The following is a 26,374-nucleotide window of genomic DNA, read 5'->3' on the forward strand; positions in this document are numbered from 1 at the left end:
GAATCTGTATCACATGGCAAAGGAGTGGCCCATAGTGAGCTCAGGATTCAGAGCATTAAAGTTGAGGCCATTTGGGAAGGCTTCCTGAAGACTTAAAGGGCAAGTGGTGTTTCCAGGAGTTAAGAGAAGGAAAGACAGTATTTCCAGGCAGATAAGAGAACAATAGCGAAGGTGAGAAGGCTGAAAACAGCAATGCTTATTGAGGGGAACTATAAGTGGTCAGAACTGGCTGGAGTTAAGGATTTGGATAGAGGAAAGGTTGAAAATAAGACAAAAGTGGTTTGAGATCAGGTAATGGTATCATAGATCAGTCAGAAAGCTGTGTCGGTTATTTGGGCGACGTCATTCCCTCTTACTAGGGACATGGCAATGGGCTGGATGACTTGCCGACAATCATTAGCAGGTAGCCCTCCTGGAAGTAAGCTGCAGGGAGCATTTTTTCATGGTAGATGCTAGGGATAAAGTGAGTGGAAGAAATAACCAGAAAATCCCAGAAGGACTACTGAGTTAAGACAGAGGGCAAAGAGTAGCCACTGCATTGTCAGTTCCCCTTAATGAAGTCAGTGATGTGCCATGATCCAGGCTGACAGGCAAGTGGGTTACATGGAGAGACCCTGTCTCAAAAGAAGGGGGAGAGAGGGGCGAGGAAGAATGATGGAGAAGGTAAATCTAATTAAGATACATTGTAAGCACATATGTAAATATCACAATGTATCCCTCTGTATAACTATTATATGCTAATAAAATTTTTAATGTTTTTAAAAACATTAAAAGGGAATTGAGTTTGCTGACTTTAAAATAACAAGATTCTTCTGGAATATCTAAGTAGACCCAATGTCATCACAAGGGCCCTTAAAAGTGAAAGAGGGATGCAGAAGGGGAGAGAGTCACAGAAGGAAATGTTGCTGGCTTTGAAGATGGAGCAAAGGGCCATGAACCAAGGACTTGCAGGCAGTCTTTAGAAGTTGGAAAGAACAAAAAAAAAATGGATTTTCCCTTAGAGCCTCCAGAAACAACACCTGGATTTTAGCCTGGGATTATTCATCACATACTCCTGACCTCCAGAACAGTAAGATAATATATTTGTGTTGTTTTAAGTCACTAAGTTGTAGTAATCTGTTGTGGCAGCCAGAGGAAACAAATATAATGTTGAGTCCAATCAAACCATACCCTAGACATTTCCCAGAAAAAAGGAAGTCCGCTGAAGCACTTATGGGCACTCAGAAATAAGAGAAACACTAAGTGAGATCAGAAAAGATTTATTTTATTTTATTTTTGAACAATTACATGGCTCAGATAACTCACCCAAAGTCATCAGTAACTGAATTCATGACATGTTTGCCTTTTATGTGGAGGTAGGTGTAACAGGTTATATCATATCCAACAATAGCCCTGGTTGGGCTACACTTAACTCTTTTCAGCATTACTCTCATTCTCTCCATCACCATTATTGAAACTTATTTTTCTTCTGTGTTTGGTTTCACATGTAAAAACTATGCAAAGTTAAGACGCAAGTGGATCCAAAGGGTTTCAGAGTATTATTAAGGGCACAAGATGATTAGCAATAGAACCCTTTGTTAAGAACAATTGTTATTAATAACGTGAATCAGAAAACAGGTATTTAAACACCAATATTCATAGCTTCACAGAAACAGATTTTTCAAAAATTTGTCAGTAAATGATTCAGCCTGCACAAATACACTCTAAGACAACCTTAAGGGTTTTGATTTTGTTTACTGGCACCAAAATCTTTGCTGAGCTTTTTCATCACATCCCTATGGGTGAACCCTGCTGTTCCATGCAACACTATTCTGTAATTCAGCTGCACATATCTGGCAAATGGTCTCACGTGGGGCTTGACAGGAGTTCCATCTTTCCGCAGGTGTGGGAGCAAGACCAGAGTGCCCTTGCATTGGGCACAGATGAAGCGTTTAGTGTCTAATGATTTGGTGTAGCGGCCAATCCTAGTAAGGAAAGGGAAAACAACACAATAAAGGATCAGTCCCTGCACCTCAGCATTAGTTCTGACATGGGGCCTTGGGCCCAAAGCAAAAATTTTCCATGGGTTCTCAGAAAATAGGGCCTCCAGCAGCAGCAGCAGGGGTCAAACTGGCTCAAATTAGGGGAGAGAATGGAGAAAGAAAACACAGAAAAGAATAGAGAGGTTCACTCCTCAAGTCAGACAGCCATAGAGTTATTTCTACAGCCACAGAAGAGCCATTTGGAGGCTGGAGTGAAAAGGTAACCAGAAAAACTGAGAAGAAAGATCTTACCTGGATTTGCACCAAGTACATTCATAATGAATCTTGTAGTTAATTGAATACTTATGGCACTGGGTGACCTCAGGCAGCTCTGGATGTATCCTGTTGGATTTTTTGGCATAAAATCTCCATATGTCACCATGAGAATCTCGGACACCATCAAGCAGCCAGGAGGCTGCATGGCATATTTCATGGATCAAGGTATCCCGAAGTCGATCTTGGAAGAGGAATGAAAAGAAATTGTGAGCACTAAAACCAATTCTCTTCTGATCTGCTATCCACAACCCCTCGACTTTCACCCACCATCAGAAAAAAAGCCATCCTACAGAAGCACGTGAAGGCAGCCATGAAAGTTACCTTCCCAGGATTCTGAAAGTGAAACTTCCACCTACATCAAATCGATTTTGTTAATGGCAGAGCCATAGGTGAGGTCTTTTCAGAGCAGCTACAGCACGTTCATCTTTTTAGAAATATACAAGAACAAGATGTAGTTTCTTTCCTACAGGAACATAAGTGGGCAGGGAGGGGGCAATCGCTATGCCATGGGATTTGGTCAGGAGAAGCTCCAGGATGAGATGTGGATCTGAGCTGGGCCCTCAACAATTGATTGAATTTACAAAGTTAGAGGCAGAGGCAGGAGGATCACTTGAGCCCAGGGGTCTGAGACCAGTTTGGGTAACATAGTGAGACACTATCTCAAAAAACAAAAACAAAAACAAAACAAACAACAACAACAACAACAACAAAACCTTATCTCCTAAGAGCTAATAAGGGCTGGGGATGTGGCTCAGTCTTAGAACACTTGCCCAGCACATACAAGGCCCTGAATTTAATCCCCAGTACTACCCACAAAAAAGGCATTCAGGTGAAAATGTGAGTAAAGGTTGGGTCCAGGAAAGCATAGGGTGTGCATTTTGAGGGCCAGCATGAAGGGAGCCTGGTTGCAGCATAGGCTAAGTGACGAAGTAGTGAGACACGATGAGCCAAGGAGAGCAGAGGCAGTTTACAATAGCCTCCAAAGTCAGGCACCTAGGGTTGAAAAGTCCTAGGTTTCTCAGCAAGAAAGCACAGGAGACTGACCACAGCAAGGAGAAGAGGGAGGGGATGAGAGCCCATATGTGGGTGAAGGCAAAGATGGAGAAAGAAAGTTTGATGAATGACTAGAGGGGACCTTCACTCTCAGCTACTGAGAATGGAGACGCTGGCTCTGGCAAGAGGAACATGGAGACAGGCCTGGCAGAGAGACTAATGAAATGGATTCCCAGGAATGGTTAGACACCCAATAGTGATGTCCTCTAAGCAACACACAGCAGGCCTCTCCATTCAGGAATGACAGTTCAAGCTGTGGCACAGGCTGCCAGCTAAGAGTAATTTAACAGGTGCAGAAACTGGGGCATGGCTCAAGTGGAAAAGTGCTTGCCTAGCAAGCTCGAGGGCCTGAGTTTAATCCCCAGTTCTGCCAAAAAAACAAAAACAGAACAGATGTGGTATCAGAAGGAAAGGGCACTAAGGTACAGCTGCTGTGCTCCTGCCATCACCTGCAGAGTCGCAGACTTTCAGAGAAATCTGAATCTTGGCGTAGCGCTCCCTCTTTGGGTGCTGTCTCTCACTAGTGGTGCATAAGCCAGCAGTTTGCAGCATCTTTTTATTCCAGGTGATTTCTATTTTCTCTGGCAGCTAAGCATGAAAAGCAAATGGAAGGAATCAGAAAGCAGTTGTAAGCAGACCAAAAAATAGGAACTCAAGAGATTTTTTTCCCTCTAATAAAAAGGAAGAGGACCCCTAGGTTCTTGGCTCAGAGTACACTGGGGAGAAATCTATTCAAAGGGTAGGCAAGTCAATATATTCTGGGGAGAATGAAAGCCAAGCTGAAGTCTAGGTAAGGACAATTAATAGGCAATCATGCCAGGAGCCCGATGGCTCACACCTGTAATTTCAGCTGCTGGGGAGAGAGAGGAAGGGCAAAGATTGAGAATTTGAGGCCAGCCTGGGTCAAAAAGCATGGGACCCTTTGTGAAAAATCACTAAATCAAAAAGGGCTGGGAGTGTGGCCAAAAGTGGTATAGTGCCTGCGTATCAAGTTCAAGGCCCCGAGTACAAACCTCAGTACTGCCACCACCACCAAAAAAAAAAAATTAACCTCTCTGATTCCCAAGGCTATCCATTACCTGGTCCTACATTACCAACAAACAAGAATAACTTACTATGCCCTATACCCTAATTCTAGGCATTTTACGAATATTAAATTTCATAGGCCTAACAATAATTCTGAGGTAGTAATTACAATTGGCCCTCTGTATCCACGGATTCCGCATCATGGATTTAATTGATGACAAACCAAAAATATTTTTTAAAAGTTGTATCTGTTCTAAATGCATACAGATTTTCTCTCTTATCATTATTCTGTAAGTAATAACAACTATTTGTGCATTTCCATTATATCAGGTATTTCTTCTCTTTTTATTAACATATATTAATTGCACAAAGGGGCTTCATTGTGTTATTTCCATACATGCATGTAATGTACTTTGGTCAAATTCACCCCACTCTATTACTCTCTTATTCCTCCATGTCCTCTTTTTAAACTTTTTTTTTTTTTTTTTTTTTGGCTGAACTGGTGTTTGAACTCAGGGCCTACACCTTGAGCCACTCCACCAGCCCTTTTCTGTGATGGTTTCTTCAAGATAGGGTCTCACAAACTATTTGCCTGGGCTGAACTATTTACCTGAGCTGGCTTAGAACCAAGATCCTCCTGATCTCTGCCTCCTGAGTAGCTAGGATTATAGGTGTGAGCCACCAGCACTGGCTTTTTAAACAATTTTAAATGGGTTACATTATTTTATTTTCATACATGCATATGACATATTTCAATCATATTCATCCCCCCCTTCACTCTCTCCTTTTATCCTCCCCCTCCCACTGGTTTCAACCCCCAAACAGTCCCCATACACACACTATTTTATACTCATGTCATTCTTTTTTCTTTTTAGGTCTAGATTACATATATGAGAGAGAATGTGTGATATTTACCTTATCAGTCTTGCTTATTTCATTTAACTTGATGATTTCAACATGTTCAAGAACCAGAGGCCTTCTCCCTTAAAAAGGCCCACTTTTGACCCTGAGTTAATTATTTCTATTTTTCAGGTTGCCTCTTATACACTGAATGTTTAACAAATAGAATTAAAATGTTGGCTTTGTTAGTTTTAATGTTAAAAAAAAAAAAGAATCAGGAACCTCACTTCCTCCAGGCAATTCTACTTTCTAACTGCTCAGGCTCTCAGTTGGTCTTCCATCTGCTGATCTCCTGCCATAATAACCATCTGCCCCATATAGAATAATCTATAAACATCTCTATTTTTTCTCATATGCACATCTCATCTTGCCACCTAAACTGACACTTCTCAAGGGCAGGGAGTATTCATGGTTAGCATACCACATAGCACCCAAGAGTGCTGGTATACAGGAGGTGCTCAATAAAGTTTAGTCATTTAGTCTACCTTTTCATCAAAGATGGTGGTGTTAAACAGTCTGTAGAGTCTCTCAATCAGCTCATCTTTATTTTGCTTGAAATTCCTTCCAGAATATCGTTGAGACTTTTCAAGGTCATGCAAGAAACATCCAGGTATGTTGCACATAGGTTTCCTGCAAAGGTAAATTCAACTTGAGTTGAAAAGAAATGCATGCAGAAAAATCAGATCAAGAGAGATTTTGAAAACGTGTTGCTCCTTTTTTCTTCCATATCCTTAGATGGGGGCATTTCCCAAGCTTCCATTGGTAGCCCCCTTTTTTTTGGCAGCACAGGGGTTTGAACTCAGGGCCACAAAGTTGATAGGCAGGCACTCTTTACTGCTTGAGCCACTCCACGAGTCCTCTATTGGTAGCCTTTTCTCAGAGGTGTGAGGCCTAGTTTCAACTTCAATAGGACTGATCTCACACCTGTGTCTGCAGTTTTATGCTGTATGCTGAGATCTAGCTCTGAATTTACAATTACCCAATGCAAATTTCCAATTGACTAACACAAGTTTACCCCCAGTACAAGATGCTCAATTATCAAACTTCTGTTATAACTGGCTGAAAACCTCAAAGATTTTAATTTTCTTCCTTACTCCATGTTCAACTGGGCACAGAGACAGACTGATGTCTCCTTCCTGTAGGCTCTTCCAGCCAGCCCGCTCCTCCTTCCCAATCCCACTGTCACCTCCCTAGTTCAAGTTCCTATTCTCTCTTTTTTGCCTTGATAATAGTATTTTCTAACCATGTGCCTGTAGCCAGGCTCTTTTTCTTTTAATCCAACTATATACAGCACTCCTAACTCATTTTCCTAGGCAGGCCCCTTTGGTTTTTCATTGACTGCTTGGCCTGGCATTCAAGAACTGGATTAATCTGGTCTCAACCTCTATTTCCAGCCACCATCTTCCACTTTGGCCAAAGAGGGCAACTAAAACATTCCCTGGACACGAATTGTGACTTTCCATATTCATGCCTCACTATAACCTATTTTCCCATGGCCTAGATGACCCCATCTCCACTTCTACTGAGAACCACATTTCACGTGGTACTTTATCATATGCAAAGAACTTCCTTTTGCATCATTATATTTAATCTTCACAACCACCCTTCAAAGAAGCTATTATTGTTTTTATCATCTCTACCTTGCAGATGAGGAAACTGAAGCTCAGAAAGGACTTGCCCAAAGGTCATAGAGACAATGAGTCTTTTGACCATTAAATCCAATTGCTTCCCCATATTTCAAGGCCTAATTCAAATGGCACAAAGAATAGTACTGAGCACAGAAAGGACTCACACCTGTAACAACTATTTTTTAGACTGAAGTATTTTTATCTTGGCTGCAATAATCCACAAGTCCAGAGTTGAGCACACAGAGCTAGAAAGATAAAACAGGCAAACAGAGTGAGTTTCTGACTCCACATGACTCCTGAGACAGAGTATACCAGAATGCTTAACTCTCAAATCACAACATAAACCCTATGTGAGGAGGTTGGGGTGGGTAGAGAGCAAGCAAAGTACCAGACTAGGCAAAGTGTCTCCATCCCAAAGCCTGAGATGGGTGACTCAAACATTTCTGCCTACAATTACCTAGTTTTGAAAGCAAATTTGCATCAGAAAAGGTGGCAGAAGAAGACCTGAACCATCTGCAGGATACAGCAGAAAATGTGACTCCAGTGTGTAACTCAGGGAAAGCTGGCCTTCTAGCTTAGCAAACTTCACCCTCAAGGCCTATGCCACTTCACTGTAGGCTGAGCACCCCACATCAAAGAAACTAACAAGACCCCAAATCAGGTATATCAGACACCATGACCAGCAAGCAGCCTACACAGGAACAATGCTAATCACAACAGGAAGCCCAAAGACTGACAAAGGAAGCACCAAGGCATTAGGTAAGAGTCCAAACAGGCTAGTTTCCTCTGGATGAGGCAGACTGAGAAGAACACCAAGGGGGCAGCTTCTCCCTTCTGTTGTCATATTCTCTAGTGAAGCAACCTGGACACTACCAAAGGCACCCATCCCTATAGGCAAAACAGCTTAAATATATATCTAGGAATCAAGAAAAGATACCTTGTAGAAAGGGGATCTACCTAAGATAGTACATGGTGACCTGCCACCAGCCATCTCAGCCAACAAAAAAGCACAAGGACACAGTCTTTTCCTCATATTCAAGCTGTTCTGTTGTTCCAATGCCTAACATGCCACCCACCCTTTCCCCTTCTGCTCCCTTAAGATACATATTTTGTCCCAAAATAAGAGTTAAAAGTAACATACAATATGGGGTATAGCTCAAAGGCAGAATGCTTGCCTAACATGCATGAAACCCTGAGCTCTATCTCCAGCAATAAAAAACAACACAAAACAAAAAATACTTATAAAAAAGCAATATACAATTCTTTAATTATCCTCTCTTGTAAGATAATTCAGATATAAGTAACTATTACTCCAAAATAGAAGTAAAATAAAGACAATAAATCCTGCTTTTTATATCATATGTTTAAAGGAAAAGTTCCTGGAATCTAAATGAAAAAATGTGTTGCTTTTGTTTTAAGTATTAATATGTCCTTGAGCTAAATGATCAGTTGTTTTCAGAATCAACTATACACAGCTTAATAAAAAATAAAGAAACTAAACTGGGCATGGTGACCTTGCCTGCAGTTCTAGCTACTCAGGGACAGAAACATTATCCCCCTCACACCAAATTCCTTAATCCCCCTTGAACTCCCCCTCCAGTGTCCAGTGGAATGCTGAACATGAAACAAATGCGCAACCAATTCACATTCAGTTGGGTTGAGCAGTACTTACTCAGTCTCACATGTTTCAACTTTCTCTTCTTCACTGGGTTTCTTCTTTGAAGGTTTCGACTTTTTGCGTTCGCTGCCAGCTGGAAGAACAGTAGTTGATTTGTACCAAGCCACCAGCAAAGTGAGCTGGGTAGGATTCTGTCACAGGTACTGGGGACTGTCATGAGAGTCCAGGAATGTGTCCTTAGAGGCCAGGTTGCATGGGGAACTGAGGCACATGAGGACCAAGAAGTGATATGGAATAGCTCATATCCTTAGCAGCACATTCACCCAATATGCAAGCCAGACCTTTCTACCTTTATATAGGACCCTCATTGCCAATAACTGTACCCAGAGGCTCAGAAACCAATACTTAGTGTCATTCATTATTAATTTTAAAAATTTATTAAACATCTGTTACATGCCAATCACCAGGATAGAACCTGAGACTTTAGCCTCACTTAGATGAGTAAGAGTCCTCCCATGAAGAGGCTAGTGATGAGATGAGACAGACTTGGGAACACATTATAACACAGTGGGATTATGAATAGTGCTTTAGAAGGGAGGCTCTAAAGCTTTGGGAAGTAGAGAGAAAGCACTTTGTGGGGGAAGGGGCACAACAGCAAATACTAAGACATGGGAATAAGAGAAAGACAAATACAGGTTTTCCTCCCAACTTCTAGAAAGATCCTTTTCACTGGGGTGACTGATCCCCTTTGCTACTAGCAGGTTGCTGTGATGGCTCAAGGTTTGCAGGCAGGATGGGCAGGCCTGATAACACCAGCACATCAAGCAGAAAAGGCACAACGGACACATTTGGCGGGCTAGACATATTCTGTGGAGCAGGGACACTTGGCATAACTGGGCTTACCAGGCTTCACACATATATGTTTGTTTTTTTCCTTCCTTTTGCTTGGTTGTTCCACCAAAGACATAGACTTTTCATCAGTTGGCAACTTTTCACCTGTCATGTCTAGGTTAGCACCTGGTGGTTGATGATTGTCACCACCATGCTGTTTCTCATCTGCAATATAAGGTGAGTTGTGACGGCAGACAGCAAATACTTCTGCATCTTTTTTATTTGAAGAAACTTGGCCCTGAGCATGCGAATTCCTTTTAATTTTCTCAGGAGCCTTCAAAGTGCAATTGCAATCATCATCATCATCATCATCATCATCATCAATAATGGTTGGTAGGTCATCCAAATTCTCATCTGAAATTCAAGATACAATCATTTATAAACATATCAACTCTATACCCTCTGTAAACACTAACCATCAGATTATGAGCACAAATTAAACAAATTGGCACTGTGACATTATGAATCACAGTTAAGAATCTTCATTATTTTTAGATTGTTTTCCCTGTATTTCCTTTTTCTGTTTTACTGAGAGCAATGACAGATAAAAGAGCAAAAGTGCAGTGGCAAATCACATTCTCTAAAGAGCAGGATGTACTTGCTCAAGGGCTCCCAAACGCAGGCCTGCAGACCTGCATATTTTCACTGCTTCATAGCAAATTAAGAGAAATTAGAATAAAATGTGGTGTTTCCTCTGCATCAAGTTAAGTTTCTATAATCTACAAAACTATTCTTTGCCTGCATAGCAAACATGAAGCCTTGAGTTCAAACCCCAAAACCACCAAAGACAAAAAAGACTACTCTTTATTTTGTGATTATGTCCTGGCTAAACTTTTGGTGCTCTATATCTCATGTAACTATGGAGGTAGTAGATGGTAGTTGGCATTGTTTAAACCATTACACCACCCTGAGTCTCTCCATCAGTTAAAAAGAAGGTGGAACCCAGGCCTTACTCCTTTCCTCTTCCTTGTTATTCCTACACGTAAGGATGGAACGAAAGAGAAGAAAAGTGAGTACCAGAAGTCCCCAAACTTTTCAGACTTAGCTCTTGACTTTATTCCCTCTGCTTTTTCATTGGAACTCTAGGTAGCCAAGAACTACACAAGGAGGGACACCCCAAGTCTAAGGCAGCACAAACAGTTGCTTTTGGATCAGGCGGCAGGAAAAACAGCCATATCCACAACTAGCACTTGTCAGGAAAGAAACGGTGGCACTAGCTACTAAGTGATTACAAACAGAAAGTTTGCTGGCTAGAATCCTGAAACTGCTGTGTGTGACAAGGCTTCCGCACACAGCTGTTTCTCTGAGGAAGGTGTATACTTGCCTTCACCGCTTATTTCATACATCTTAGCTTTCTTTTCCCATTGGGTAAAGTTTTCTTCATCAGAGTCTGAGTCAATTATCATACTCCTAAATGATGAGATGAGGAAAAAAGAGAAATATGAATGCAACATTCTTCTCTTCATGACATTTTCCCACCTTTTCTAGAATGAACATGACGATCACTTGTCAATTTTTGATCTGTTTCCCCACAGTAACTCTGCTCTCCTTAGTTGATACTTCTCGGTCTTTTCCAATATTCCTGATTTTACATCTTTCTATGCATTTTTCCCTATATGGCACATCCTTTCAAAAGGAGATGTCTGTCATATACTGAGAGTGAAGTGGACACTGTCAAAGTGTATGTATTTTAGTAGTTTGGGGAAAAAAACTGACCAGGGAAATGTGTAGTTGATTGTCATTCCTCATCAAATTTGAGGTGCACTAGTCTGAGAAGGGTGGAGCTACAGATGAAAGAGTAGCCTTAGAGCACAAAAGCTTCTCCTCAGCACCCCTCTGCAGCCTGGAGCCAGTGCCCTGCCCTAATGGATAAATTGCTCTGGCAGGAGTCATACCCAGCTATGCCCCTGTGCCACTCAGGGTGCAGGTGGTGAGCACCCCTGAGGTCCTTCCATGGCCCTGGTAAGTGGGTCAGAGATTCCGGAAGGCTGAAATTCACCACTATCCTGTATTTTCTAAACACTGCATGACAAGTATGACATACTTTTATGATGAGACAAACATCCTTCAAATGCTTGCTACAGGACTGGTCTGCACCCGTTACAGACATGAATGCTAATCTGCTTCCACCATGTTCATCACATTTAGGCTGCCAAGTTGATGGGACTTTGCCATTCTCTTAACTACTCTAGCCTTAAAAGTCTTTTTGTCTTCATTTCTGGCATGGGGTCATCTTTTTTGGTTCTTGTCACCCCTCCATCCTTGTTTCCATTCTTTCTCATTTACTTACCTTTCCCAACTCACCCCCAGGACTTTTCTACAGCCCTCTCCTGCCAATCCAATCGATAACTATATGCCAGCCCAAGCCATTATTCCCTTTGGACTTCTAGTACTGATCCAGTTTCCTACCTGGAGATCCTGTAGGGAGTCAGTATACACACATTTGATGGTGTCTACTCTGCCCAGTCAGGCATGCATCCCCGCCTGTCTGCTATTGGTTCTTAGATGTTTTTGAGTATTGGCCCTACATGACATCTGTGGATGTCATGTCCCAAACTGAACTCTCACTTTCTCTCCAAATCCACTCTTTCTATAGTGACTTTTCATTTTGGTGGTACTGGGGTTTGAACTCAGGGCCACACCCTTGCTAGGCAGGCGCTCTACCACTTGAGCCACTCCACCAGCTCCACTCTTCTATAGTATCCCACATATAGAAGCCAGCTGGTCTGGACCAGGCATTACAGGAGGGCACCGCCATGCTCAGTTGAAACCAATTTTTCTACTTAAATATCAGATAAATTTATTACCAAAGTAAGGCTTTATTGTGTAGGTTATTGTAAACTAGAATATTTTTAGGAGCCATGACAGACCACTTAATAATACAAATAAAACCAGTTGCCAATGGGTCATACCTATAATCGTAGCTCCTTGGGAGGCTAAGAACAGAAGAATCATAGCTAGAGACCAGCCCAGGCCAAAAATTCACAAGTTCCCATCTCAACCAATAGCTGGGCATGGTGGTGCGCTCCTGTCATCCCAAGCTATGAAGCAGGCTGAGATTGGGAGAATCACAGTTTCCAGGCCAGTCCTGGCCAAAAAAAAAAAAAAAAAAGCTCAAAAAAACTACCAAACCCCATGTCAAAGTAAAAACACTGGGCATGGTGGCACATGTCTGTCATCCCAGCCACGGTGGGAAGCTTAAAACAGAAGGATCATGGTCTAGGCTGTTCTCAGCAAAAAGCAGTACCCTTCCTCAAAAACAATCAGAGCATAAAGGGCTAGGTGTGGTTGAAGCAGCAAAGTGCCTGCTTCATGAGCGTGATGTCCTGAGTTCATATCCTAGTACCATCAAAAGAAAACAAAAAGGAGTGCAAATAAAAACTGGTATGGTGATGTGGTCTGAGGTACTGGGGAGGCAGAGGCAGGAGTATCTCACATTTGAGGCCAGATGTAGCAGTAGAATCCTGTCTCAAACACAAAATAAAAGAGAGAGAGAGAGAGAGAGAAGGATTGCCAAAGACAGCCCTCAAGTGATCTGGCATTATTCTTCACAGGCACACCTTACTGAATGACAATTCTTGCATCTAACTCCCTGCAGAACAAGGAATCAACACCCTAGGAGTCAAATGTAATAGCTACAGCAAGGACCCATGGACCAAAGTCCCAGAACCCCAGACCAGCACCTAGAGCACCAAAGGCATGGTACCTTTCTGCACCCAGAAGTTCCTACTCAATGCACAGAAGCCCATGGCTGGCATGCTCTGTCCATAGACCCTCTGAGGCATAGCACTCCTGGTATGCATCCCCCACTGAGCCGAGAAGCTCCCCCACCTCTGGTGCACAAAACCCCATGCCTGGCATGCTTTGCCCACAGATCCATCAAGGCCCTGCCTGCTGGGCATATAATGGCTCCTATTCAGAAACCCCAGTACTATGTGCTCTGCGCAGGAAGTCCACGAGGGGTCCCAGAAGTTCCAACGTGGTTCTTCCACATGGTACATGTGGTACATGGATTGCAAAGTGTTAGAGAAACCAGTTACAAACAGCAGCCAACAGAACCATCCCCACAGTGACAAAAATATAGAGCCCTTATGACCAACTGGACACAGCTGCCAGCCACAGCTCCATCTGTGCGAAGCACCATGCATCCTTGCTGGAAGCTGCCTGCCTGTGCTTCTCATCCCACTGTAGAGGCATGTCACCAGAGCAGATGCCTAACAAAAGACTGTACCCAGATTACAATTAATAGTCTATCATGAAGATCCATCTTTATTTCAATATACCTCCAAAGATACTAGAGCAGCAGCAGTGATTGATCTTGTTTAGGGATTGCTGCAATTTATAGGCTGGGGTTTGTCAACTGTAATAGCTTTAACAGCTAAGCTTCCTCTCCCTGTGTGGAGTTGGGAGTGGCACCCAACATCTTGAGAACTGAAGCTCAATGTTTGACAACTGCGCCACATGCCCCCAAGTCTAGAGATAAGAAAACACCACAACCCAGTCATTACCCAGTCCTAAATAATCTTTGAGAAAGCCCCCCCTACAAAAAAAAGGGATACAGGGGATTGGAACCTCCAACCAAAAATGACCCCAGATGCATAAATCCCAATGCAGAAACATAACGCAATAGGCCAACAGCTCTCCCTCAAAAGCCATGGATTCCACAACAAAAGCCTTAAACAATAGTGAAGAGGAATAAATATCAAAAAAAAAAGCAATGATAAAAACGATCAGTGAAATCAAAGAAGAGATGTAGGCCGTGCACTGTTGGCTCATGCCTGTAATCCTAGCTACTCAGGAGGCAGAGATCAGCTAGATCTTGGTTCGAAGCCAGCCCTAGGCAAATAGTTCACAAAACCCTACCTTGAAAATATCTAATACAAAGAACGGGCTGGCAGAGTAGCTTATGTGGTAGAACACCTTCCTAGTTAGCATGAGGAACCAAGTTCAAACTCTAGTACTGCAAAAAAAAAAAAAAACTCTGAAGAAACTAGGAATAGAAGGAAAGTACCTCAACATAATAAAGGCTATATACAACAAACCTATAGCCAACATCATACTAAATGGGGAAAAACCGAAACCATTTCCTCTAAAGTCAGGAAAGAGACAAGGGTGTCCACTCTTCCTACTCTTATTCAATAGAGTTTTGGAATTCCTAGATAGAGTAATAAGGCAAGTGGAAGAAATAAAAGAGTTTCAAATAGGGAAGGAAGAAGAGAAATTATCCCTACTTGCAGATCTTATACCTAAAAGACCCTAAAAACTCCATCAAAAACCACAGACATCACCAACACTTTCAGTAAAGTAAGATACAAAATCAACATACAAAAATCATTAGTTTTTCTATACACCAACAATGAACAGACTGAGAAAGAAATCAGGAAAACAATTCCATTACAATAGTCTCAAAAAAATATCTAGGAAGAAATTTAACAAAGGAAGAGAAAGATATCTACAATGAAAACTATAAATCACTGAAGAAAGAAATTGAAGACATCAGAAGATGGAAAGAGCTCCCATGCTCATGGATCAGCAGAATAAATATTGTGAAAATGGCTATACTATCAAAAGCAATCTATATGTCCAATGCAATCCCTATCAAAATTCCAATAATGTTCTTCACAGACAGAAAAATCAATCCTAAATTTCATATGGAAGCACAAAAGTCCTTGAATAGCCAAAGCAATACTAAGCAAAAAAGAACAATGCTGGTGGTATCATAATACCTAACTTCAAACTAGCCTATAAAGTCATAGCAGCAAAAACAGCATGGTACTGGTACAAAAATAGACAAGAAGACCCAGAAATAAATCCTGGCAGCCACAGCTATTTAATTTTCTACAATGGAACCCAAAACATATGTTGGAGAAAAGACAGCCTCTTCAACAAATGGTGCTGAAAAAACTGGATATCCACATGTGAAAGACTAAAACTACATCCTGTTTCTGACCCTGTATTAGTATCAATTCAAAGTGGATCAAAGACCTTAATGTAAGATCTGAGACTACTATAAGAAAGAATAGGGAAAACAATGAAACATATAGGCATAATAGGCAGTAACTTCCTGACGTGGGTACACTCAAAGCCTGAAAAAAAATAAATAACTTCCTGACTAGAACTCGAGTAGCTCAGCATTTAAGAGATAGGACTGACAAATGGGACTGCATCAAACTAACAAGCTTCTGAACAGCAAATGAAACAGTCACTAGAATGAAAAGACAGCCTGCAGAATGGGGGAAAAAATCTTGTCAGCTATACATCTGATAATCTGATTAATAACCAGAATTTTCAGGGATCTCAAAAAACTAAACTCCCAAAGAATTATCAATACAGTGAATAAACGGGCAAATGAACTTAACAGATAATTTTCAAAGGAAGAAGCACAAATGGCCATTAAATACATGAAAAAATGCTCAACATCCCTAGCCATAAAGGAAATGCAAATCAAAATAACATTGAGATTTCACCTCACTCCAGTCAGAATGGCGATCATCAAGAACACAAACAACAACAAATGTTGGGGAGGATACAGGAAAAAGGAACCCTTATACACTGTTGGCGGGAATGTGAATTAGTACAACTATTATGGAAAACAGTATGGAGGTTCCTCAAAACACTAAAAATAGGCTGGGCACCAGTGGCTCATGCTTATAATCCTAGCTACTTGGGAGGTAGAGATTAGGAGGATCATGGTTCAAAGCCAGCCCAGGTAAATAGTTCATGAGACCCTGTCTTGAAACTATCCAACATAAAAAAGGGCTGGCAGAATGGCTCAAGTGGTAAAGTGCCTGCCTAGCAAGTGTGAGGCTCTGAGTTCAAACCCCAGTACCACAAAAAAAAAAAGAAAAAAAAGAAAAACTAAAAATAGAACTACCATACACTCCTGGGCATATGATACCACTCCTGGGCATATATCTGAAAGAATATAGGTCAGGATTCAATAGAAACACTTGCACACCCATGTTTATCGTAGCATTATTCACAATAATCAAGTGATGGAAATAGTCCAGATGCCCTACAACTGATAAACGGATTAAGAAAATGTGGGATACATAACAATGGAGTATTATTCAACTATAAAGAAAAATGAGATTATGTCATTTGCAGGTAAATGGATGGAACTGGAGTTCATCAGGTTAAGAAAAGCAGGCCAGGTTTAGAAAGACAAAGGTCACATGTTTTCTCTCATATGTGGAAGACAGACCCAAAAGATAAATGTATGCACATATACAAACAAGATCATTTATATATATATGATACATATGTTAATATATATATGAAACATGACATTAATACTGAGACTGTTTGAGGGGACTAGGGAGAGGAAGGAAAGAAAAGTAGAATGACAGAAAATAATTTCAAAATTCATTTCATCTGTATAAAAAGATGGTATACAGAAATAACAATGATGGGGGGCAAGGAGGAGAGATGGCCCAAACAATATACGTACATATGAATAAATGAATAAACAATAAAAATATAAATAACAGTGAAAGCTGTTAATAGGGGAGAATAACAGAGGCCATTAATTTGATTAAAGTACAATATACAATGGATGAAATACCATGGTGAAACCTTTGAACAACGAATATACACTTAAAAATGAAAGACACGAATGTCAAACAGCTCCTGTTAGGTATTGCTGGGAAGGAGAGAATAAATGGAGAGGGGGAAGAAGGGTGAATATGGTCAATGTACTTTACATACGTGTATGAAAAGGGAACAATGAAATCTCAAATTATTTTAAGGAGGGGTGAGGGGGAAGAGGGAGAATGATGGAGCGGATTAATCTAACCAAGGTAAGATTGTAAACATACATGGAAATGAGACAATGAAGCCCCCCTGTACAACTAATATATTCTAATAAAATGTTTAAAAAAAACAAGAGTTAGCTCTTTAGCTGAGACCTTCAAATCCTGAGATACAGGGTAGGCAAATGCAATAAACATACTTGTAGTAAAGTATGTTAGTCATATATTATGAGGTACTGCTAATTTACTTGTGTTGAACAGCAATTAATTAAAAGTTTGTCAAACTAAGTTAATGTGAAAACTCCATCTCAAAAAATCAAATGTACAGATGTACTGCATTCTATGATGGATTACTAGTCCTCTGGGTATTAAATAAATATTAAATCACACACACACACACACACACACACACACACACACACACACAAAATCCCAAGCACACAAAGCAAAAAGGGCTGTGTGTGTGTGTGTGTGTGTGTGTGGTGAATGGTAAAGCCCTTGCCAAGCATGCATGAGACTCTGAGTTCAATCCCTAGTACTATGGAGGAGTGGGGGAGGGAGTAATTACACCTAAACAATTTCATCTTCACATTTAAGCTTTGAAAATTTATAGAAGGTGGGAGATGTAGCTCTCAATACCACAAAACTTGCAAGCATGATCAAGGTCCTGAGTTCTATCCCCAACACTGCATAAAAACTAAACACAAGGATATTCACAGTAGTAGGAGTAACTGGGTTTAATACAAACCATTAAAACACCTAGAATACATTTTGACCATGCCTCTTCCAATTCTAGCAGACCAAAAGAATACATCAACTCTGCCTTCTCATCATCTCCAAGGCATTTGCGTTGGTTTGGTGCAAATTTGCGGCAACACTAGAGGAAACTTTAGGGGCCAGAGATGCAATGGAGGCAGAAGGGACCACTCTGACAAAGAAAGTGCAGGGATCTTGGCAAAGCACCCAGGCCAGGTATATGACTGGGTTGTCGGAAAGAGAAGAGAGGAACCAACAGGTGACCTCTTGGCCCTTGCATGTGATCTCCCACTCAGAATGGAAACAATATCTCCCTCAACCAACCAGGTCCATCCACTTAACAAACCCCTTACACTATCCGGTAGACTTTAGAACATGAAACAAAGGTGCAACCAATTCACATGTGATTGGATTTGAGCAGGAAAACTCAGTCTCACATTTTCAACTTACCCTTCACTGGGTCTCTTCTTTGAAAGTCTTGGCTTTTTCAATCCACTGCCAGCTGGAAGGGTAGCACTTGACTTGTACCCTGAAAATAGATACCTTTAAGTAACTGACAAAAAGGTAAACCCAGAAAGAGACCCCACAGTCAAGTACAGGGCAACATCTTTCAATGAAACTATGTACAAGGCTGCATATTACTGCCTTCTGAGTGAGAGTGTCTAGGGAAATCACTGAGCCACCAGCAAAGTGAGCTGGGTAGGATTCTGTCACAGGTACTGAGGACTGTCATGAGAGTCCAGGAATGTGTCCTTAGAGGCCAGGTTGCATGGGGAACCCAGGCGCATGAGGACCAAGAAGTGATATGGAATAGCTCACATCCCTGGCAGCACATTCACCCAATATGCAAGCCAGACCTTTCTACCTTTATATAGGACCCTCATTGCCAATAACTGTACCCAGAGGCTCAGAAACCAATACTTAGTGTCATTCATTATTAATTTTAAAAATTTATTAAACATCTGTTACATGCCAATCACCAGGATAGAACCTGAGACTTTAGCCTCACTTGAAGAGGCTACTGATAAGACAGACGTGGGAACACATTATAACAGTGGGATTATAAACAGTGGTTTAGAAGGGAGGCTCTAAAGCTTTGGGAATTAGAGAGAAAGCACTTTGTGGGGGAAGGGGCACAACAGCAAATACTAAGACATGGGAATATGAGAAAGACAAATACAGGTTTTCCTCCCAACTTCTAGAAAGATCCTTTTCACTGGGGTGACTGATCCCCTTTGCCACTAGCAGGTTGCTGTAATGGCTCAAGGTTTGCAGGCAGGATGGGCAGGCCTGATAACATCAGCACATCAAGCAGAAAAGGCACAGCAGGCAAATTTACTGGGTTAGGCACATTCTGTGGAGCAGGGACACTTGGCATAACTGGGCTTACCAGGCTTCAGACATAGATGTTTGGTGTTTTTCTTCCTTTCGCTTGGTTGTTCCACCAAAGACACAGACTTTTCATCAGTAGGCAATGTTTCACCTGTCATTTCCTGGTTAGTATTTTGTGGTTGGTCAAGATTTTCAGCATGACACTGTTTCTCATCTACAGTACAAGATGAATTGGGCTGGGAGACAAGTGTATCAGCATCTTTTATATTTGAAGAAACTACGGCCTGAGCAAGAGAATTCTTTCTAATTAGCTCAAAAACCTTCCAATTGTCATTTTCCTCGTCGTCATCATCATCAAAATCATCATCGTCACTAAATGATAGTAGGTCTTCAAAAACCTCACCTGAAATTTGAGACACAATCATTTGTAAATATACCTCCTTTACCACCTTCAGATACATAACACGAGATTATTGAACAAAAATTAAACGAGTTGGGCACGGTGACATTATGAATCACAGTTTTGAATCTTTGTTATGTTTAGCTTGTTTTCCCTGTATTTTTTTCTGTTTTTACTGAACTGAGAGATGACAGATAAAAGAGCAATCAAAGTGCAGTGGCAAATCACATTCTCTAAATAGCAGGATGTAGTTGCTCAGTGGCTCCCAAACACAGGCCTGCAGACCTGCATATTTTCACTGGTCCATAGGAAATTAGGAGAAATTAGAATTAAAAATAGATGTTTCCTTTGCACCAAGTTAAGTTTCTATAATCTACAAGGCTACCCTTTATTTTGTGATTATGTCCTGGCTAAACTTTTGATGCTCTCTATCTTATGTAACTATGGAGCCAGTAGATGGTAGTTGGCATTGTTTAAATCATTACACCACCCTGAGACTCCATCAGCTAAAAAGGTGGACCCAGTCCATGCCTCACTCCTTTCCTCTTCCTTGTCATTCCCACATGTGAGGGCAGAGGGAAAGAGAGGAAGAGCTAGTAGCAGAACAGCCCCCAAACTTCTCAGCCTCAGCTGTTTACTTTCTCTTCTTTGCTTTTTCAGTGGAGCATTAGTAGGCAAGAAGTTTTCCCGGGTTAGGGGTTCACACCTGTAAAACTAGCTTCTTGGGAGGCTGAGATGGCAGTTTGAGCCCAGCCTGGGGAAACAGTTCATGAGACCCCCCCAACTCCAAAATAACCAGAGCTCAATGGCCTGGAGGTATGGCTCAAGTGGTAGAGTGCCTGCTTTGCAAATGCAAAGCCCTGAGTTCAAGCCCTATCCCACCAAAAAAAAATCTAACAGGGAGGCCACCCAAGGTCTAAGGCAACCCAAACAGTTGCTGCTGTGTTAGGAAATGGATCCGGTGGCAGGAAAAACAGCCATACCCACAACTAGCACTTGTCAGGAAAGAAACGGTGGCACTAGCTACTAAGTGATTACAAACAGAAAGTTTGCTGGCTAGAATCCTGAAACTGCTGTGTGTGACAAGGCTTCCGCACACAGCTGTTTCTCTGAGGAAGGTGTATACTTGCCTTCACCGCTTATTTCATACATCTTAGCTTTCTTTTCCCATTGGGTAAAGTTTTCCTCATCAGAGTCTGAGTCAATTATCATACTCCTAAATGATGAGATGAGGAAAAAAGAGAAATATGAATGCAACATTCTTCTCTTCATGACATTTTCCCACCTTTTCTAGAATGAACATGACGATCACTTGTCAATTTTTGATCTGTTTCCCCACAGTAACTCTGCTCTCCTTAGTTGATACTTCTCGGTCTTTTCCAATATTCCTGATTTTACATCTTTCTATGCATTTTTCCCTATATGGCACATCCTTTCAAAAGGAGATGTCTGTCATATACTGAGAGTGAAGTGGACACTGTCAAAGTGTATGTATTTTAGTAGTTTGGGGAAAAAAACTGACCAGGGAAATGTGTAGTTGATTGTCATTCCTCATCAAATTTGAGGTGCACTAGTCTGAGAAGGGTGGAGCTACAGATGAAAGAGTAGCCTTAGAGCACAAAAGCTTCTCCTCAGCACCCCTCTGCAGCCTGGAGCCAGTGCCCTGCCCTAATGGATAAATTGCTCTGGCAGGAGTCATACCCAGCTATGCCCCTGTGCCACTCAGGGTGCAGGTGGTGAGCACCCCTGAGGTCCTTCCATGGCCCTGGTAAGTGGGTCAGAGATTCCGGAAGGCTGAAATTCACCACTATCCTGTATTTTCTAAACACTGCATGACAAGTATGACATACTTTTATGATGAGACAAACATCCTTCAAATGCTTGCTACAGGACTGGTCTGCACCCGTTACAGACATGAATGCTAATCTGCTTCCACCATGTTCATCACATTTAGGCTGCCAAGTTGATGGGACTTTGCCATTCTCTTAACTACTCTAGCCTTAAAAGTCTTTTTGTCTTCATTTCTGGCATGGGGTCATCTTTTTTGGTTCTTGTCACCCCTCCATCCTTGTTTCCATTCTTTCTCATTTACTTACCTTCCCCAACTCACCCCCAGGACTTTTCTACAGCCCTCTCCTGCCAATCCAATCGATAACTATATGCCAGCCCAAGCCATTATTCCCTTTGGACTTCTAGTACTGATCCAGTTTCCTACCTGGAGATCCTGTAGGGAGTCAGTATACACACATTTGATGGTGTCTACTCTGCCCAGTCAGGCATGCATCCCCGCCTGTCTGCTATTGGTTCTTAGATGTTTTTGAGTATTGGCCCTACATGACATCTGTGGATGTCATGTCCCAAACTGAACTCTCACTTTCTCTCCAAATCACTCTTCCTATAGTATCCCATATATAGAAACCTCCAGGGTCTAGAGCAGGCATAACAGGTATGTATCGCCACGTCCACTAAAACCAATATTTCTATTTAAACCAGAAAATTTTCAGGAGCCACAATAAACCCCTTAATAATGGAAATAAAGCCTGGTGCTAGTGTATCATGCCTGTAATTGTAGTTGTTTCAGAGGCTGAGATGGGAATATGGCAACTGTATACCAGCCAAGGCAAAAAAATTGGTGAGTCCTCATTACAACCAATAACTGAGCCCAGTGGCATAAGCCTGTCATCTCAAGCTATGCAAGATGCTGAGATAGGGAGGATGGATGTTCCAAGTCATCCCTGCCCCCACCACAAAAAAACTGCCTGCCATCACAAAGGAAAAGAGCTGGGTATGGTGACATACATCTGTCATCTGGCCATGGTGGGAAGCATAAAATAGGAAAGTCATGGTCCAGTTGTCCTAGGGAAAACCTGAGACCCTATTTCACAAATAACCAGATCAAAAAGGGCTGGAAACATAGCTTAAGCAGTAGAATACCTGCCTCTCAAGTGTGAAGGCCTGAGTTCATACCCCAATACCATTAAAAAAAAAGGAACGCAAACAAAGAGTTGAGCATGGATATGAACATCTGTAATCTGAGGTACTGGGAGGCAAAGACAGGAGTATGTCATGTTCAAGGACAAAGATAGCAGCAAAATCCTGTATTAAAAATAAGTACAAAAGCCAAGTACTGGTGGCTCATACTGTAACCCTACCTACATGGGAAGCACAGCTCAGGAGGATTGGGTTCAAAGCCAGCGGAGGACAAGACCCAATCTCAGGAAACCCTATTTGGAAAATACCCAACACAAAACAGGGCTGGTAGAGTGACGTAAGAGGCAGAGCAAATGCCTAACAAGAGGGAAGCTCTGCGTTCAAATCCCAGTACCATCAAAGTAAATAAATAACAAAAGAGTAAACACAACAAAAAGAGCTTGGTGTGTGGCTAAATGGTAAAGCACTTGCCTAGCATACATGAGTCCCTGGGGTCAATCTCAAGTACCACAAAAAAGGGAGGGACTACAAGCAAACAATTTAAATTTCATAGAATGGGAAAGGTTGGCAGCCTCCTGGTGCATGCAATTGTTCTGCCACAATGGGATTAAAACATTATCCCTCTCAACCAACCAGACTCATTAATCCCTTCAAAGACCATACCTCCAGTGCCCAGTGGAATGATGAACATGAAACAAACGTGCAACCAATTCACATGTGATTGGCTTTGAGCAGTACATACCTAGTCTCACATTTTTCAACTTACCCTTCACTGGGTCTCTTCTTTGAAAGTCTTGGCTTTTTCAATCCACTGCCAGCTGGAAGGATAGCACTTGATTTATATCCTGAAAATTGATACCTTCAAGTAACTAACAAAAAGGTAAACCCAGGAAGAGACCCCACAGTCAAGTACAGGACAACATCTTTCAATGAAACTATGTACAAGGCTGCATATTACTGTCTTCTGAGTGAGTTTGTCTAGGGAAATCACTGAGCCACCAGCAAAGTGAGCTGGGTAGGATTCTGTCGCAGGTACTGAGGACTGTCATGAGAGTCCAGGAATGTGTCCTTAGAGGCCAGGTTGCATGGGGAACCCAGGCGCATGAGGACCAAGAAGTGATATGGAATAGCTCACATCCCTGGCAGCACACTCACCCAATATGCAAGCCAGACCTTTCTACCTTTATATAGGACCCTCACTGCCAATAACTGTACCCAGAGGCTCAGAAACCATAGTTAGTGTCATTCATTATTAATTTTAAAAATTTATTAAACATCTGTTACATGCCAATCACCAGGCTAGAACCTGAGAGAGACTTTAGCCTCACTTAGATGAGTAAGAGTCCTCCCATGAAGAGGCTAGTGATGAGATGAGACAGACTTGGGGACACATTATAACTTAGTGGGATTATGAATAGTGCTTTAGAAGGGAGGCTTTAAAGCTTGGGAACCCAGGAGGAGGGGTCGCTCTAATTTATGGCTTCATCTATGAAAAACTGACAATAAGGCGGGGTCCTAGGAAAATGGGATATCAAGTTCAATTCCCAATATTGAAAATTAAAAAAAAAAGAAATAAAAGAAACAAAGGAAAAGAAAACAGCATATGCTCAGGACAAAAGGTACAGAGAGAACGTATTCTGGGGGGTGGGGTGAGTGCAGAACAGCAAACACTGGATATGGGAACATAAGAAAGACTCCCTGACTTCCAGAAAGATCCTTTTTTACTGCTCCCCTTTGCCACTAGCAGGTTGCTGTAATGGCTCAAGGTTTGCAGGCAGGATGGGCAGGCCTGATAACATCAGCTCAACACAGCAGGCAAATTTACTGGGTTGGGCACATTCTGTGGAGCAGGGACACATTTTTGCTTACCAGGCTTCACACATAGATGTTTGGTTTTTTCCTTCCTTTTCCTTGGTTGGTCTACCACAGACACAGACTTTTCATCAGTAGGCAATGTTTCACCTGTCATTTCCTGGTTAGTATTTTGTGGTTGGTCAAGATTTTCAGCATGACACTGTTTCTCATCTACAGTACAAGATGAATTGGGCTGGGAGACAACATCAGCATCTTTTATATTTGAAGAAACTAGGGCCTGAGCATGGGAATTTCTTCTACTAAGCTCAGAAGCCTTCACATTGTAATTGTAATCATCATCAATAATGGTTGGCAAGTTGTCCAAAACCTCACCTGAAATTTGAGACACAATCATTTGTAAATATACCTCCTTTACCACCTTCAGATACATAACACGAGATTATTGAACAAAAATTAAACGAGTTGGGCACGGTGACATTATGAATCACAGTTTTGAATCTTTGTTATGTTTAGCTTGTTTTCCCTGTATTTTTTTCTGTTTTTACTGAACTGAGAGATGACAGATAAAAGAGCAATCAAAGTGCAGTGGCAAATCACATTCTCTAAATAGCAGGATGTAGTTGCTCAGTGGCTCCCAAACACAGGCCTGCAGACCTGCATATTTTCACTGGTCCATAGGAAATTAGGAGAAATTAGAATTAAAAATAGATGTTTCCTTTGCACCAAGTTAAGTTTCTATAATCTACAAGGCTACCCTTTATTTTGTGATTATGTCCTGGCTAAACTTTTGATGCTCTCTATCTTATGTAACTATGGAGCCAGTAGATGGTAGCTGGCATTGTTTAAATCATTACACCACCCTGAGACTCCATCAGCTAAAAAGGTGGACCCAGTCCATGCCTCACTCCTTTCCTCTTCCTTGTCATTCCCACATGTGAGGGCAGAGGGAAAGAGAGGAAGAGCTAGTAGCAGAACAGCCCCCAAACTTCTCAGCCTCAGCTGTTTACTTTCTCTTCTTTGCTTTTTCAGTGGAGCATTAGTAGGCAAGAAGTTTTCCCGGGTTAGGGGTTCACACCTGTAAAACTAGCTTCTTGGGAGGCTGAGATGGCAGTTTGAGCCCAGCCTGGGGAAACAGTTCATGAGACCCCCCCCCAACTCCAAAATAACCAGAGCTCAATGGCCTGGAGGTATGGCTCAAGTGGTAGAGTGCCTGCTTTGCAAATGCAAAGCCCTGAGTTCAAGCCCTATCCCACCAAAAAAAAATCTAACAGGGAGGCCACCCAAGGTCTAAGGCAACCCAAACAGTTGCTGCTGTGTTAGGAAATGGATCCGGTGGCAGGAAAAACAGCCATACCCACAACTAGCACTTGTCAGGAAAGAAACGGTGGCACTAGCTACTAAGTGATTACAAACAGAAAGTTTGCTGGCTAGAATCCTGAAACTGCTGTGTGTGACAAGGCTTCCGCACACAGCTGTTTCTCTGAGGAAGGTGTATACTTGCCTTCACTGCTTATTTCATACATCTTAGCTTTCTTTTCCCATTGGGTAAAGTTTTCTTCATCAGAGTCTGAGTCAATTATCATACTCCTAAATGATGAGATGAGGAAAAAAGAGAAATATGAATGCAACATTCTTCTCTTCATCCTTTTCTAGAATGAACATGATCAGTATCAGTTCTCTGAATGTCTTGTCCCAAACTGAACTCTTACCTTCCTCTCCAAATCCACTCTTCTAGGGCTGGCAGAGTGGCTCAAGTGGTAAGAATGCCTGCCTAGTAAGCATGAAGCCCTAAATTCAAACCTCAGTGCCACCAAAAAAAAAAAAAAAAGAAAGAAGAAAAAGAAAATCCACTATTCTATAGTATCCCATATATAGAAGCCACCTGGGTCTTTACAAGGACTTGTAGGTACTCCTTAAATGTCAGTCTAAATAGATTTTATTTATTTCCTCAGCAAGTACTTTTTACAGACTGGAAG

At 41.7% G+C, this 26,374-nt stretch overlaps 1 protein-coding gene across 1 annotated transcript; it reads right to left on the reverse strand.

Annotated features, from left to right (window-relative positions):
* Positions 1-1,116: 1,116 nt before the first annotated feature.
* On the reverse strand, positions 1,117-25,531 carry Gcna (germ cell nuclear acidic peptidase). Its single transcript, XM_074062749.1, has 11 exons — positions 24,453-25,531; positions 23,350-23,428; positions 19,311-20,868; positions 18,371-18,449; positions 10,738-10,823; positions 9,426-9,767; positions 8,577-8,655; positions 5,762-5,906; positions 3,800-3,938; positions 2,274-2,478; positions 1,117-1,964 (listed from the first exon to the last, which is right to left on the reverse strand). The coding sequence occupies exons 3-11, from the start codon at positions 19,711-19,713 to the stop codon at positions 1,715-1,717; spliced, it is 1,728 nt and encodes a 575-aa protein (XP_073918850.1). The 5' UTR covers positions 19,714-20,868; positions 23,350-23,428; positions 24,453-25,531; the 3' UTR covers positions 1,117-1,714.
* Between the last annotated feature and the right edge of the window lie 843 nt (positions 25,532-26,374).

Source organism: Castor canadensis, chromosome X, assembly GCF_047511655.1.
Source record: "Castor canadensis chromosome X, mCasCan1.hap1v2, whole genome shotgun sequence".
Classification (NCBI taxonomy): Eukaryota; Metazoa; Chordata; class Mammalia; order Rodentia; family Castoridae; genus Castor; species Castor canadensis.

Excerpts from the sequence above, each read along its gene's own strand:
- Gcna (XM_074062749.1), bottom strand. The coding sequence starts at position 19,713 with ATGTATCTGAAGGTGGTAAAGGAGGTATATTTACAAATGATTGTGTCT. Across the intron at positions 18,450-19,310 it reads ACATCTATGTCTGAAGCCTG|GGTACAAGTCAAGTGCTACC; the intron begins GTAAGCCCAGTT and ends ATCTATTTTCAG. Across the intron at positions 10,824-18,370 it reads AAGAAGAGACCCAGTGAAGG|GAGTATGATAATTGACTCAG; the intron begins GTAAGTTGAAAA and ends CTCATCATTTAG.